We start from the raw sequence: 16497 nt of genomic DNA on the forward strand, positions 1-16497 counted from the left end.
GTCACAGAGGACCTGTCACATATTTTGCTATCACATAAGGGGGTTTTCTAACCCCCTATGTGATAGCAATAAAGTTTCCCCCCAAAAAATGTAAAGTTACAAATAAAAAAGAATTACATTTTTTTTAAAGTCCCCCCCATACATACATGCATGCAAACAGGCGTCGGGTGCGCATACGTGTGAAAACGACGATTTCGCCCATTACGCGGCACATGTTACATATCGTTGCAAACGTCGGAATGAGAGCAATAATTGTAGGGCTATCAATCACTGATAACACTAAACTGATGAGCGGTAAAAGCTTTTAAAGCGTCACCTATGGTCAATTTTGGGCATGGTAATTTTTTGCGGGTGCGCGCAATTTTAAAGCATGACATGTTTGGTGTCTATTTACCCGACGTGACTGCGCTTTTTATATTTTACCAAAAATATGGGTAACAAATGGGTGTGGTTACTGAGGGTGTGGCCACTGAGGGGTGTGGTCACTGAGGGGCGCTGTAAAGCTTTCTCGCACAGGGCGCCTAAAGGCCTAAGGCCGGCCCTGGTTGTGACATGCGTGTTCATCCATTTTTTTCCTCCATCCTACAATGGAGTTAAAAACTGGACTTGCCGGACCTATGTTAGGTATATGGGGAGTCATTTGTAAGCAGACTTGTGTCTGTTTACATCAGATTACCCCCAATCCAAAGCGGTACTCTATTCCTTTTGGTTTTCTTGACCTGGACAGAGTTGTGGGTAATCAGATGTAAACAGATGCACGTCTGATTAGATCTCGCTGACCATAGACTAACATCAGGCTTCCGATCAGATCCGGGCCTAAGACAGTGCACACCTTTTGTTTTGATGAACCTGGAATGTATTTAGCAGATTTACACTGAAAGTCCATTTGGACGTTTACCCTTTACGCATCCTAAACCTAACACATCCCTTTCCCCACCTAAACCTAACACTAAACGTCCAACTAAGTCATAATGTTATCACTGACAATAATTACAATAAAGATGACCATATACTAGAACTAGGGATGCACCAATACCGGTTTTTCGATATCAAGTAAGAGTACCGATATTAATCTTTCAGTACTCGTTGATAGCGAGTACCGATAACCTTACTTCCGGAAGCTTGGAGGAGGCTTCCTGGGCACTCAGGCGGGACATTACCGGCTTCCTGATTGGCCGGGAAGACGACTCCATATTCCCTTGCGACACTGTATCCTCCAGTATCGGGATAAGTATCGGATCATTTGGGAGAGTACGAGTACTCGCCCAAATGCTTGGTATCGGCACCAATCCTGATACTAGTATCGGTATCGCAGCATCAATAACTAAAACCATTACAACTATCAAGCCTAAACAAACATATGCTGTAACAACAATTTTGGAACTGGTATGCAATACAACAATGTTCCAGTTTTTAAAAAACGTGCACTGAAATTTCAGCTCAGAGGAGCAAAATAATAAAACTGCTGAGTCTTAAAACCCACACTTTTAAAGTGACATTAAAGTCAAAAAAAATTCCCCTCCCCCCAATGTTAATGTCAGCACTTACCTTAAATGATATCTCTTAATCCGATCTTCCTCTTCTTTCCTGTCCTTTTCAGCCTTCTCTCCAGCGCTGCGGCTGTTGTCCGATCCAGCACTGACTCCTCTGTCCTTGCTGGCACTTCTGATCCCATGGGGTCTGCATGCGGGTGCACGCGTCCATAGACTTACCTTGCGTCTCTCCTCATCTTGCGGGCGAAAATATGAACTGCGCATGCGCCTGCCCCAAGATGCTTTGCGGCTGCCCGAGCAGTTTCGGATTTTTGGGGTGGGAGCGCACGGCGAAGACAGGGGTAAGTTTAAACCGCTGTTAAAGCGTTTTTTTTTAAACATTTTGCATATATCTACTGCTAGCTAGCAGTAGATATATGCAAAAAAAACGGAGGGTTTAGAAACCCTTTAATACAAAAAGGTGACTCCAACATACAGGCTTCTATGAGTATTCTAAAACTATGCATGCTGTACATGCACTTCTACTCTATGGGGCATTTCAGGACACCCACTTTTACCATGATGTAAGATTGAATGCCAAGCCCCGCTTCGACAATATACATTGGGCAAGTAAAGAAAACTTATACCACTTGCCGCAAGGTTCGCTTTTACACATCTGCTTTACATACCTCCCAGCTCTCTGACTTTAGAAAAAGGAAACCCTCTTAGGACAAAGTATGTAGGAAAAGACAAACCCCCGCCACAATTGATTGGTTAAATCCACAGGTACTTTTTTCACCACCATTTTTCCTTTACACCATCTGTTGAAAATAACAAATGCAATCATTTAGTGGTTAGATGAAATAATCAATAAAAAAGTTCATGTTTATAGAGGTCTATACTTTAGGCCAGAGAGAAGGACAACCTAGAGATAGATTTAGGTTCCCAAAGAGGGGGAGTCCCTCCAAATTGAGAGACAGTTGGGAGCTTTGACTGCAGAAGGACTTCTCCGCAGGCCACAGAGGACCACAGATTACTGCAACTCAGCTGTGTTGCCGATACTTACGCCCTGGCAAAAAATGTAGACAGTGTAAGAAATGGCAAGCAGCTCATTCCCTCAATGCTTTGCCAGTATGAAATGCGGTGTTAATGCTAGTTTAAGCAAAATAATCTAAAAACCCCAAAACGTTACCTCATAGTTTCTGGATTCTGGCCTGCGGTGTCACAAGGACCACTGTAATCAAACTAGAAAGGGGATGTGCAGGGAATTTGTACAGAAAAAACACATTCACTTGGGCTCGGCACGTCAAACTACAGTTTTAATTATGTAACTTTGCAAGGCCTGCCAGCAGATTCAACACCGGTGACCACACATCTCTACACCCCGTGTCAGAATCCTTTGGGGAGAAGGATGTATCAGCTTCCCCCTTCCCCACGCACCTTTGCACGCATAGAGAGCTATTTTAATGCTATTTTAACAAAACAGCTGTCTGGATTGGAATGCTTATCAAGAGCTAAATAGGGGCTGCTGTATGAGCCGAATCACGTTGAAAAGGCCTCAGTGCTGTCATTGATTTCCTTGCAAGAAAAAAAATTGCCTCTGGCTACTGAACTGAATTAGTAGTCACTGATGACCAATTATTTTTGCCCACAGTGAACGGGGAGGCATACTAAAAATCCAGTTTGTCAGACCCAAGGCTTGCTTCTCAAACACCTTTTCAAGGATAGTGTAGCTATCCTCCCTCTGAAGCCTCTGATGGCTCCCTGCCTCTGCGTAACTTTCGTTTTTTCTCAGAAAGTTTTAATGAGCTGGCGGATATGATGATGACCTGCCATAAATGGCGCCCTTCTATTCTCGGCGGGGCTTTATTTGGCAAGGAGGCGAGTAACACACAAATCCGAAGTGTCAGCTTTCATACAAGCGCGCACGCACACTCGTAAGGAAGGTGTCAGTTTAATGCTTTCTCGGATTATAATTTCCCACTTTATGGTGGCCCTCTGGTGCTCGAGCTGCGTAGCATGCTCCAGATGGATTGTGTCGATGATCTAGCTTTTATGTTTCAAAAACAGCTTAACTCTTTCGCTGCGGAAAAGGTGGAGGGTTGCGGTGCATGGTGGGCTTGTTTGCAGGGCTGGAAGACATAGCGTTAAGGCAAACAGTAGTAAAATGCCGCAAGGGCATCATACTCACAGTATAAGAGCCAGAAATATCTTTGATTGCTGTTTTGGAACGTCAATCCCAGATATCAGTAAGTGTTTGCAAAGCACAAAGCAGTCTTAATAAATTGTTACCATTTGGAAAGGCCTGGCACAAAGTGGGTTGCAGCCGTTTGCCCTTGTGGCACCTAGAATATATCACTATGCATTGAGATAGATTTGAAAATTAAAATGGCTTTACACATTGGATGAACACCTTCTGATCGAACTGTTTTTGGTTGGAACAGGCAACCAAGCTGACCATCCTCATGTTTCTGGTGTCTGAGGACAAGCCCCCGTTGATTGTCCTGCAGAGTATATAATCGATCAAATAGCTGAGAGAACCTCATCCACTCTTTATCATTCTCCCACAGATAAGGCAGCTCTGAAGATGTCTCATTGCTCTCCACTCTTCCTCTTCTCTCTCTATTTCACAGACTGAACCAAGATTTATAGAGCAATCTGCTGACAGCCTTTCTCTGTGGGATTGTCAATGCATGTTCAGTTGCCCTATTGGTTCTATGCACACCTTTAGTGGGTTAGTTACAATTTGGCAAATAGGCCAGCTTAATAGAGCGGGAAAGGGCTAGAGCCTTTGTGGAGTTTCATTGCCGTCTGTTTCCCTGTTGGGGAGAACTCCCTGTACATCCTGTTATGGCAAGATGTGATGGGAAACCTCTCCAACTAAGACATTGACAAAATTAAAAACACATTTTTAGTAGAGTGCTTTTCACTCACCTCATAGTTCTAGCCGACCTGTGACAAGGAGACTGTCACAGGTCGGCTTAGTAGATCGGGAAGTGAGCGAACACATACCGGCGTTTGCTCACTTCTCGATCCTGTCACAGCCCTCTGCTGTGACAGGGAAGAGGCTGGATTCCCCCTCCCCGCTCCGATCCAACAGCGCTGAATGGCGGAATGGACGGGGGAGGGGGCGGGTACAGCTGTCTCTGCCTCTAGATAGGCAGAGCCAGCTGTCACTCAGGCAGCTGGACGGATCCAGACATAATTGTCGGGATCCGCTTCAGCTGCGGCGTCTCAGTATACCGCGAGTTGTAGCTCGCGGTATACTGAGCTTAGGGTGACGGGAGGACGCTAGTTTGTGTCCTCCCGTTACCCTATTGAGAACTATGGGGAAAAGCCCTAACCCCATAGTTCTCCTTTAAGAAAATATATATTTCTTACCTTTTATATGTTTCTTTGGTAAAGGCCTTTGTGCAGATTCCATTCTACTCTGACCTGTTTGAAAATTAAAGTAGAGGAACAAACTAAGGGACAGACTGAGCTTCCTCTCATGAACATATAATGCTTCTAAGTCTTTAACCCTTTGTTGAACAGACAGTGTTCACTTAGGGTTTACAACTGATCAAATCTGCTAGTACCGTACAGACAGGACTCATTAGAGTAAACATAACTTCCTATAACCCCCCTCCTCAATAGTACATTGGGGGGGGGCTACTATGGAGAATTTTTAAGCAATGCCAGCCAGCTGTAGCATGCATGCAGGAGACACATTTAACAAAGGATACTACTGATTTTCTCCGTGGATCACAATACAAAGTTGTGCTACACTTCTGTTACGCCTCATATTGAAAAGGTGGTAATATTTATTTCATAAAAATATTCTAGGCACCTCCTGCAATACTAAGGTTGACAAAGAGAGTAGATATATCTTCTTACGCTGTACTACCAGCTCCGCTGACTGTATAATAGCCAGTGGTTAAATGATTCCCCCCATTCTACCCTGTTGAAATTAGCATTTTGCATATTTCTGGGGTAGTTACTTGAATTTGCCTAAAATTATTTTAGACTGATAATGTCATGGATGCCTCTAGAGATAGGGTTGGTGCTGACGAGAAAGTGCCTGCACGGGTTTCTATACTTTTTGCTGCTGCACTATGGAAATTAGGCTTGATAGATATCTTGAGAACCCAACATCCAACCAATCTTCAATATATTTGTTTCTCCCATATATACAGAATGTTTTCTAGCATTGATTTGGTCCTGAGCAATACTCTATGGTGTGCCAGAACACCATAGAAGAGGTTGTCTCCTTTTTACATCACACTGACTTGCTTAACAGCTGAGGGCAGAGATCTCCTGGACAATGATCTGACACATACAGAACTGTCTGATGCACTACACTTTCTGTCTGCAAAAAATGCACCTGGCCTAGATTACCTCCTGGCAGACGTATTTAAACAGTTTACCCCTGACTTAATGCCCTACTCATTATATACCCTTGAGGGGGGCCTTTGAAGCTAGAGCCCACCAGACACTATGTATGAAGCAATAAGTGCAATAAGTCAAAACTCTCACTGGACGCTACCAAAAGAATTTCACAGCGTTGAGTGGCAATACTGTACTTGTTGGAGGTCCTCTACAAATTGGGAATAGGGCCAAAATGTGTTAAGTGGCTACAAATAATATATTCTTCTCTGAGAGCTAGAGTACTCATTAACAACTCCCTAGCCCATGCTCTTGCCAGGGGCACCAGACATGGATGCCCACTCTCCCTTCATACTGCTTGCATCTGCGATTGAAGCCCTGGTCGCCACTATCAGGCGAAATGCTAGTATCAAGGGATTAATTAGGAAAGTTGGGGAAGATAAAATTGCTTTATAAGCTGACAGTGCACTTTTGTTTTTGAGAGATACGTCTTCCTCTGTAGATCAACCCCTGATTTATTTTTATATATTTGGCGGCCTTTAAGGTCTCACCATTAACTGGGATAAATCTGCCCTGCTCCCCTGGACTATACAATGTCCCACCCTGATTGTGCACTGCAAATTAAGATATGTGACTTCTTTCAGTATCTTGGATCCTCTAAACCCTGAGAATATGCCGCATTCAACTTGATTCCCTTGTTGGCTAAGTTGAGAGAGAAATCCAAAAGCTGCAAACATCTTCTTTTAACAATTGTAGGCAGAGACAATCTTATCAAAATAATATGGATGCCCCAACTGTTATACCTGATACATAATGCACCAGTGTGGCTGCCTAAGGAATAGTTCCAAAAAATAAACTCTGGGGAACCTATTTGGAACCTCTCAGAATTAAAGTGATATTAAACCCTCAGATTTTTTAACATAAAACAATACTGTAATGTGTGCCTTACTGTAATCCATGGTAGTTTCCCTTCTCTTTGCTGCTCTTCCTTTTAAATCTGTATCTCTTCTCATGCTTGGGGAGAACTTCCCTTTGCAGCTGACTGCCTTGTCTCTGAAATGGATACATGGTGTCTGTGTGAAGGTTCACAACCTGAGCCAGCACTACAGGAAGAGGCACTCAGCTGCAAAGGGAAGTTCTCCCCAAGCATGAGAAGAGATACAGATTTAAAAGGAAGAGCAGCAAAGAGAAGAGAAACAACCATGGATTACAGTAAGGCACACATTACAGTATTGGTTTATGTTAAAAAATCTGAGGGTTTAATGTCACTTTAATCTTGAGACATCATGTTGGTCTTAGGAAAAAGGACTGGCAGCAACTATCCTTTTGCTATATTACCTAGCTGCACAATTACAACACGTTGGAAACCAGGAGATACCTTATCTGGATGAAGGCCAAAATCAGACCACCACAATCCTAGGGCAGCCAGCTAATATCTATGTGTGCAAATCTGGTTCCCTATTGCAACATCTGCACCAACCCAGTTTTAATTTATACACTAAAGTAGCAGTTACCATGAAGAAGCTAGTAAGCTACCAGGGTTTCAACAAATATATCCCACTTTGGGATTCGTTTTTCCTAAAGATAATAACTACTTTGTAAAGATCTGAAATATGGAAAATGACAGGAATTACTCACATATACCATTTACACACTAATAGTATACTCAAAACCTAGTATTCACTTGTAAGTTCTTTTGGATATCTTCAACTCCATAATTTACCTACTTGCCAATGAAAAGACATTGACTTGACTATACATAAGGCAAAGTAAATCTGATTGATGGCACAATTGCATGGCAACGCAAAGGTATGGCTGTAATTGACAGCTCCCTAGGCTGGTAATTACAAAGCCTGGCTTGCCCATCTTCCTGATGTCCCCTCGCTATGCTAAGGAAGGTAGCCCACCAGCAAGAATGCACACCTGACAAAAAAAAAAATCCTTCACAGGATGCTAATGTCTAAATTATCAAGTGTCTCCTGCAGCACTGGGGTCCTGGCAGCATTGTATCCCCTGTCATTGCAGGGGATAAAACTTTTGAATATGAGGCATAACAGAAGTGTAGCACAACTTTGTATTGTGATCCATGGAGAAAATCAGTAGTATCCTTTGTTAAATGTGTCTCCTGCATGCATGCTACAAAATGAACTATGTCTGTACGTTACTGGCAGATTTTATCAGTTGTAAACCCTATGTCAACACTGTCTGTTCAACAAAGGGTTAAAGACTTAGAAGCATTGTATGTTCATGAGAGGAATCTATTTGTCTGTCCACTATGCAGCAATGGGTGGAGAAGGCTAAAATTATTCTACCTCCAGAGAAACTGACCTATCAACATAGAGGGTGACAAGATATGGAATGGATGGTTCAGCGATCCTACTCCTGCAACTCCCCTATATTAGTGGGCAGGAAGCTTAGACATCACATTGCATAAATATTCCCAATCTCATACAATTAAAGCCAAACAAAATAAAATAGCCACACTGAAATGAAGGTAATGAAGGTAAATATCCTGAATAGGGAAGTAGGGAGCAAATAAAACATGGCAGAGACTCTAAACCAGGGGTAGCCAAACTCCGGGCCCTCCAACTGTGGTGGAACTACTAATCCCACGAGGCATTGCAGGATTCTCACAGCCACAGACATGACTCCCGGAGAGAGATGCCTCATGGGATTTGTAGTTTCACCACAGCTGGAGGGACGGACTTTGGCTACCCCTGCTCTAAACCTTACCCTCTCTGTCCAAAATTAAATACATTTTTTTGACTGGAGTTGTGTGTTAAGACTGGTTGACCCAAAACTGGGGAAGTAAGAGGGAATGGACTACTGACCAACAAGGCACCAACTTTTAGGTCTGTACATGCGTAACATTCGAGGGAACTCCAATCGCAGTTCTCTGTTCATACGTTTTGCTATTATTATTATTATTATTATTATTATTACATAGTATTTATATAGCGCCAACAGTTTGCGCAGCGCTTTACAATATAAGGAAGACATTACAGTTACAATACAATTCAAGACAAGATGGTAAGGAGGGCCCTGCCCCTGAGGGCTTACAATCTAAAAGAGGAGGGGGAAATGATACATGAGGTAGCTGTGGGAATGAATTATGTGAGAATGTGAAGGTTCAGTGGTTAGGTTGAGGTGGGATAGGCTTCCCTGAAGAGATGAGTCTTTAGGGAACGCCTAAAGGCAGTCAAGGTGGGAGATAGACGGACAGGTTGGGGTAAGGAGTTCCAGAGGATGGGAGAGACTCTAGAGAAGTCCTGGAGGCGAGTATGGGAGGAGTGGACAAGGGAGCTGGAAAGCAGGAGGTCAATGGATGAGCGGAGGGGACGTTTAGGGTGATACTTTGAGACAAGGTCTGAGATATATCCGGGGACAGAGTTGTGGATGGCTTTATAAGTGACTGTTAATATTTTGAATTTTATCCTCTGGGCGAGTGGAAGCCAGTGGAGGGATTGGCATCTGTATTATCTGGTATGATCTGTATTGCTCACCCATCTTTGTATGACTTCATTTGTACGGCTCTAATGGAGATTATGGTGCTGAATAGTTATTACAATAATTGCATAATAATAATAATGGGCCTAGGTGTAAAGTGTTCCTGGAAATTATTTTAGAATGTTGGCAGCTATGCATGAAGACAACAGATGATACCCAATGACAGACAGCTGGTTAGCAGTCCCTGTCTCGTGAACAGAAGCTCTGAGACGCTAACCATTACAGCGGGCGTTGCGGGTGCCGGGCATTCATTGAAAAAGATGTCTCATCTGATCCGCAGAAAGCCTCTGGGGTGAGCCTGCGTACATAGGATCCAAAGCCCCCCCCTTCATCTGCATCATTAAAATAACACAGCTATAGATTAGGTTGCTTCTGTTGCATGCGGAGTGCAATAATTAAGTAATAAAAGTCACCACAGGGGTGAAGAAAACAGCTCTGCAATTTACATTTGCTCCATTGCTTTCCAGCTATAGCAGAAATGGCTATTACAATACAAGAGACTGAGCTGATCCACTCAAGACGCAGCGAGAGCAAGCAGCGTGAGAGCGTATTGCAGACCCCCATCCAGTCTAGAAGTAGATAATCCGCATTAATAACCCTATTGTTGTGCGCAGGAGGCTGTAATGACCACACAAGACACGAGAAGACATGTTAAAAATCAACACAATTATGTTCACAAATACCAGTTATTTGTGTGAATTGTAGATTAATACAGATGAAAGGTCACCTGTATTCCTAAAGGGTAACACTAGCCAAACAGCTGAATACACAGTCAATGTACATACTGTATATGTGATCTGCTTTACCTTTTTTACATAATATTTTACATTCTGTGTAGCTTTTTTTGTGATTCACACACCCCTGCAACATGATATAGCCAGGTAACATTACAACTGAGACAGCAGTTTTGCACACTGGTGTGTCCCCTACCTGTACACTTGTGTCGCCTACCTGTAAGCCTGTGTCCCCTACTTATACGCTTGTGTCCCCTTCATGTAAGCCTGTGTCCCCTACCTGTAAGCCTTTGTTCTCTACGTGTAATATTGTGTCCCTTACCTGTAAGCCTTTGTTCTCTACGTGTAATATTGTGTCCCTTACCTGTGAGCCTTTGTCCTCTATCTGTGAGCCTTTGTCCCTTACCTGTAAGCCTGTGCCCCTACCTGTAAGCCTGTGTCCCCTACCTGTAAGCCTTTGTCCTCTACCTGTAATTCTGTGTGCCATACCTGTAAGCCTGCACCCTCTACCTGTAAGCCTTTGTCCCCTACCTGTAAGCCTTTGTCCCTTACCTGTAAGCCTGTGTCCCCTACCTGTAAGCCTTTGTCATCTACCTTTAATTCTGTGTGCCATACCTGTAAGCCTGCATCCCTAATCTGTGAGCCTGTATCTCCTACCTGTAAACCTGCGGCCAGTACCTGTGAGCCTGTGTCACCTACCTGTAAGCCTTAGTCCCCTACCTATTAGCGTGCATTCCCTACCTGTAAGCTTGCATCCCCTGCCTGTAAGCCTCTGTCTTCTACCTGTAATTCTGTGTCCCCTACCTGTAAGCCTGTGTACTCTACCTATAAGCCTTTTTCCTCTACCTGTAATTCTGTGTCACCTACCTGTAAGCCTTAGTCCCCTACCTGTTAGCCTGCATCCCCTACTTGCAAGCTTTCGTCCCCTGCCTGTAAGCCTCTGTCCTCTACCTGTAATTCTGTGTCTTCTTCCTGTAATAATTTTTTCCCTACCTGTAACCCTTGTGTCCCCTAGCTGTAAGTCTGTGTCCCCTACCTGTGAGACTATATTTTCCCTACCTGTAACCCTTGTGTCCCCTAGCTGTAAGTCTGTGTCCCCTACCTGTGAGAATATTTCCCCTACCTGTAACCCTTGTGTCCCCTAGCTGTAAGTCTGTGTCCCCTACCTGTGAGACTATATTTTCCCTACCTGTAAGCCTTGTGTCCCCTAGCTGTAAGTCTGTGTCCCCTACCTGTGAGAATATGTCCCCAACCTGTAAGCCTTGTGTCCCCTAGCTGTAAGTCTGTGTCCCCTACCTGTGAGAATATGTCCCCAACCTGTAAGCCTTGTGTCCCCTAGCTGTAAGTCTGTGTCCCCTACCTGTGAGAATATGTCCCCAACCTGTAAGCCTGTGTCCCCTACCTGTAAGCCGTTGTCACCTACCTCTAAGCATGTATCCCCAACCTGTAAGCATGTGCCACCTACCTGTAAGCTTACCTAAATTCTTCCCACTTTACCTTCAAGTGCTTAAAACAGGTTAAGAAATAGTACCTTCCCTGTCGGTTTTACAGCTATCTAGGGTTCGTTAGAGAGATTTCACCTTATCGTCTTCCCAGTAATAACGATTTCACCAGACAGAAAGTGCAAAAATAAAGATGCTTTTTTTGTAGCATGGGGAAAGGCCAGGACCACTGTGATCTCCCTAATGGAACCCTCAATAGCAGTAAAATCCTTCCCCACTCTATCTGAGAAAAAGTAATAAGCCTGGTTATATATAGCAGTGCTGAAACTCACAATCTTAGCCTGATATCTGGTGTGCTGAGGATTATGGGAAGCTAAAGTGAACCTGTGTTTGCCCATGAAGGCCACCCATCACTGCATTGTGGGTGGAAGGGGAGAGAGTCACATTCTCACCAGTACTGGCTATTTCACATCACTCCAGTAAGTAAAAAAAAAGATGAGAGTGAAGGGAGGTATATTGACAGGGGCCAATTATTGTGTCATGCAAAATAACACATCTACAAAATTGTAGTGCTCCATATGATGCCTGCATGTAGTTTTTAAAGAAAAGTACATGTGTTTTACAAAGCCCTCTTAGCCTTCCTCCCTAGCCCCCCATATATACACAGCTGTGCCCCTTCCCAAGTGCTTTCTTACCTCCTCCAGCAGCAGTCACCTCCTTTATTGTCTGCAGTCCGGCCAGTGAAAACCTAGTATTGAGCTGCCTACATCTGCGCACTAACATCCCATAGACTTAAATGGACCATTGGTCCTGGAGTACATGTACAGCCTAGGGCCAGTGCTGCCACTAGGCAAACTAGGCAGCCGCCTAGGGCGCACTGCTGCCTAGGGCGCAAACTTGACCACTCACCCCCCTCACGGTGCCCCCTCCGTCTTTCAAATTGCAAAAGCCAATAGCAGACTGGCTATTGCGCCCTCCCATTAACCCCTTCATGACTGAGCTAGTTTTCAGGTTCTGTTCATAAATGACTGACACATTTTTTACATTTTTGCTGTGTGATTCTTCCACAGCAGTAATATACTTTCTTACAAGAGCGGAACTCTGCTCAGTGTGTAGGGTTTAAATAGCCAGTCTGCTATGGACTATTTCAAATTAAAATAGCCTATAGCAGTCTGGCCATTGCTCCCGGGTGCTTACATCCACCTGTCGCCTGTGGAAGTTAGCCAGCAGGAGAATGGGGTCGCGCCAGGGGGGATTGGGGGTTAAGCCACAGGAGGGGGGCTGGGGGGTGCAAGTAGCTGGTCTTGTCTAGGGCACAAAATAGTCTAGCACCGGCCCTGCAGCCTATTCAAGTCTATAGGGTGCAAGCACACAGGCGCAGGCAACCCAGCACTAGGTTTTATGTTTTGGGGGCTATTGAGGGGGGCTGGGAGGTTTTGTGAAAAACCTGAATTTGTCCTTTTGAGCAAATCTCTTTTGGTGCAGCCTAGGGACCCCTGAATCTGGCTGCCTCTTGTAATACCTCAAACTCTCTCCACAATATTGGGTCTATGTGCTGCTGTACAAGGATTACTTGAGGCTGATACTACGGTAATATGGATTTAGGTAGTTACACTAGCTGCATTTAAAATCATGTTTGTTTAAGTATTTATTAACAAATACCTAACTGTAATAAATAAGGACTTTGATTCTGCCTTGAATTCAGATTTAATCTTTTTCTTTCAGGCCATCGACACCCATATTGGAATTAGTTGAACACAAATACCAAAATCTTTGGCTTGAACAGCAGCGACAGATGACTGAGACCCTCCGATTGTTGTCCATAAAGAAGGTAGGTGTCATTAAAGACACACAGGCTTACTTAAAGGAGAACTATGAGGTGAGTGAAAATCACTCACCCTCATAGTTCGAGCTGACGTGTGACAAGGAAACCGTCACACGTCGGCTCAATAGATCGGGAAGTGAGCGAACACATACCTTCGCTCTCTCACTTCTCGATCCTGTCCCTGCAGAGAGCCGTGAGTGTCACTAATGGCTCCCTGCAGGGATTCCCCCCCCCCTCTCTCCTCCAGCGCTGACTGGTGGAACGAACGGGGGAGGGTGCGGGTACAGCTGGCTCTGCCTCTAGATAGGCATAGCCAGCTGTCAATCACGCAGCTGGGTGTATCTCGACAGTAATGTCGGGATCCGTCCCAGCTGCTGTGTTTTTAGTATAACTCGCGGTATACTGAGCTTTGGGTCACGGGAGGACGCTAGTTTATGTCCTCCCGTGACCCTGAGGAGAACTATGGGGGAAAACACTTACCCCATAGTTCTCTTTTAAAGGGAACCTATGAACAAGGAGCTATGGATTCACCATTCCTAACTTGTCACCTTGATGGCATAATTGTCCAGCAACAAGCAAATAGCCAGAAAAATCTGAAAAGTCAACTTCCATCCTCCATACTTATTCCAGGCCAGTAATGCTTTTATTCATGTTATTGCATCTAAAAACTCACACCTAGTTTGTGAATCTTTAGAAGTTTTATTGATTTTTAAATGGCTCCTAAAATGTGATCGGATCTATTTCTTAGTCTTAAAAATAATAAAGGCTGCAAAACTCTACAATTTACATTAAAGTTCATTAAGGTAGAAATGGATTGTCAGAGGAAGGCATTCTATGTGGCCAGCCATAGCCAAAAGAGTGCATTCAGAAGATCCAACCACCACACAATTGTCGGCTTAAATGATCATGACATAAATATGTGCAGTCCCCTTGGCAGAGAGTTCACGTTTGTACTCTGAGCAATCAAGAAACGTCTATCATCTATTAATATTCTGTTTGGTTGGTATTGTCTGGATAAGGTAACAAACCCCTCCTGTCTATGAGTAGAATAGGGGCAGCTGTAAGTGGGCTTTTGTTCGCATCACATGCGTTTTGCATTGTCATACAAGTTTATGGGTCTGCAAAACCCATTTGAAGCCGGTCAGTGCAGGAGGATGTCAATGCAGAGGCAGGTCAATGCAGGAGGAGGTCAGTGCAGAAGCAGGTCAATGCAGGAAGTGGACAATGCAGAAGGAAGTCAATGCAGAAGAAGGTGTCAGGGGGGTACGGCTGAGCCGTGAGTGGAACCCAATGGCAGGAACGACAAAGGAGTCAGAAAGCGAGGTACAAGAGGGGAATCCAAAAGCGTGATCAAGTCCAGTCCGGGTCTAGGTGCAAAAACGGGAAGGCAGGCTGAAGGATCAGTAACCGGGAATCCAGATAAAGGGGTCAGGAATGGCAGCAGTTGCAAACACAAGGGGGCTGGGCGATCGCACCATATAGGTAGAATAACTCAGCAACAAGCCAGGGCTCTGACTGGGATTTATACACAGGGGAACCTAGGACCACCCCCGGTTGCCGAGGCGACCAATAGCATGAGGGAATGGGTGGGCACTGTGTGCTGGGAACCTCCCTCATCAAGGCCAACACCTGATGGTACTAAATGGGCGCGGGCGCACTATGCGAACGCCCGCGCAGCCTGTGTACCACGCCCATCGTGCATTTCGCGCATATGCACCTGCGGCCCTGGCACCAGCAGTTCTGCCAGGAAGAAGCAGTACAGAGCTGTACGTGCGTGCCGTTTCCAGCGTGAATGAGGCCTTAAAGTGTTTAAAATGGAAAGTGCCTGTGTTGCTTGTAACAAAAAGTCAGATTTCTGCACTTTTAAAAAAAAACACCACTTAAAAAATGAACCCTATGGATGCTAATGTCAGAAAGAAAACTGTGCTGCTTATACATGAAAATGAGCAGACGATTGATCACTAGGGGCAACAAAAGCTACTCTTCGACTTTCAATGTTTCCATGTAGGTGGTTTTAATAAAAAAATCTTTAATAGGCGTTTAATAGAAGCGAGTGGTAATATTTAAATAGCGTTTAAGGGCAGCCAATGACTGGATTATGTGATAATGGCAGCAGGAAGAGTGGCGTTAATGTGGTAATAACCAATTTCTCTGCGGTTTATTGCCACTGGATATGATGCTTTACGGCTTAAGTGCAGAACTGTGCGGTTTGTTTAATTAGCAGCTATTTTACAGCTGGCAGGGCAGGAGATTAGTTTCAAGCCGAGGAAAAACATGAAGTATAATTTTTTATTTGACAGTCATATGGTATAATAGAGGAGAGGTGGTGTAGAGGGGGCTTCTGAGGTCAACCGTGAAAGCTAACCTCTACATGAATGATAACATAAGGCTGCTGATACTTTTTTGCTCTCTTCCACCCTCCATTCTTTCCCATACTTGGTACTTCCAGGCAGGGGCGTAACTAGAAATCACAGGGCCCCATAGCAAAATTTTGTATGGGGCCCCGTGATTTCTAGTTATACCCCTTGTCCACTCGAGATCCCACCTGAGGGTGAACTTGCAGAGCCCACCATAGACTCTCTATGGTGGGCTCTGCAGGGTCACCCTCAGGTGGGCTGGTCGCACTCCTTACCTGTCCGCCTCCTCTTCCTTCACGGTCGCTGATGGGCCCCGCCTCTTCCTCCGTCACCGGGCCCCGCCTCCTCCGCTGCTGCGGACCACAAGCCCCGCCTCCTCCACTGCTGCTGCTGGCTCTCATTGACTCTGTGGAGAGGAACACGCTGCTGCAGAGATTACTGTCAGTGATCTGAACAGCGGTGTGTTCGTCTTCAGCCGCCAGTGAAAGCCACCAGCAGAGGATCCCATAGCGACCCAGGCGCCCGCACGGCATCTGGCCGGGCTCCACTGTGCCCCGGGCCCCATAGCGGCCGCCTGGGTCGCTATGGTGATTGTTACGCCACTGCTTCCAGGTATGGGTAGCATGGGACTCCCTGCCCTTCCTCCCACAATACATCTCTCAATGTCTAAGTGGCCAATCAATATATATGGGTAGGTCCTTAGGCTTGTGTAAACTCTGACCAGTTTGAGCTGCTTATACAGGAATTTTTTACTTGGGTTACCACAACCAAAGAACATAAAAGGAACTCTCCCTG

The 16497-nt window shown here is 44.8% G+C and overlaps 1 protein-coding gene across 1 annotated transcript in view; it reads left to right on the top strand.

Annotated features, from left to right (window-relative positions):
* CFAP77 (cilia and flagella associated protein 77) overlaps window positions 1-16497 on the top strand; it is a 161543-nt gene that overhangs the window by 127990 nt on the left and 17056 nt on the right. The window contains exon 5 of the mRNA XM_018565753.1: window positions 13246-13357. Coding sequence (XP_018421255.1) covers window positions 13246-13357 — 112 coding nt within the window. The remainder of the gene's footprint in view (window positions 1-13245; window positions 13358-16497) is intronic.

This window comes from Nanorana parkeri, unplaced genomic scaffold, assembly GCF_000935625.1.
Source record: "Nanorana parkeri isolate BGI_ZX_2015 unplaced genomic scaffold, ASM93562v1 scaffold884, whole genome shotgun sequence".
NCBI classification, from domain to species: Eukaryota; Metazoa; Chordata; class Amphibia; order Anura; family Dicroglossidae; genus Nanorana; species Nanorana parkeri.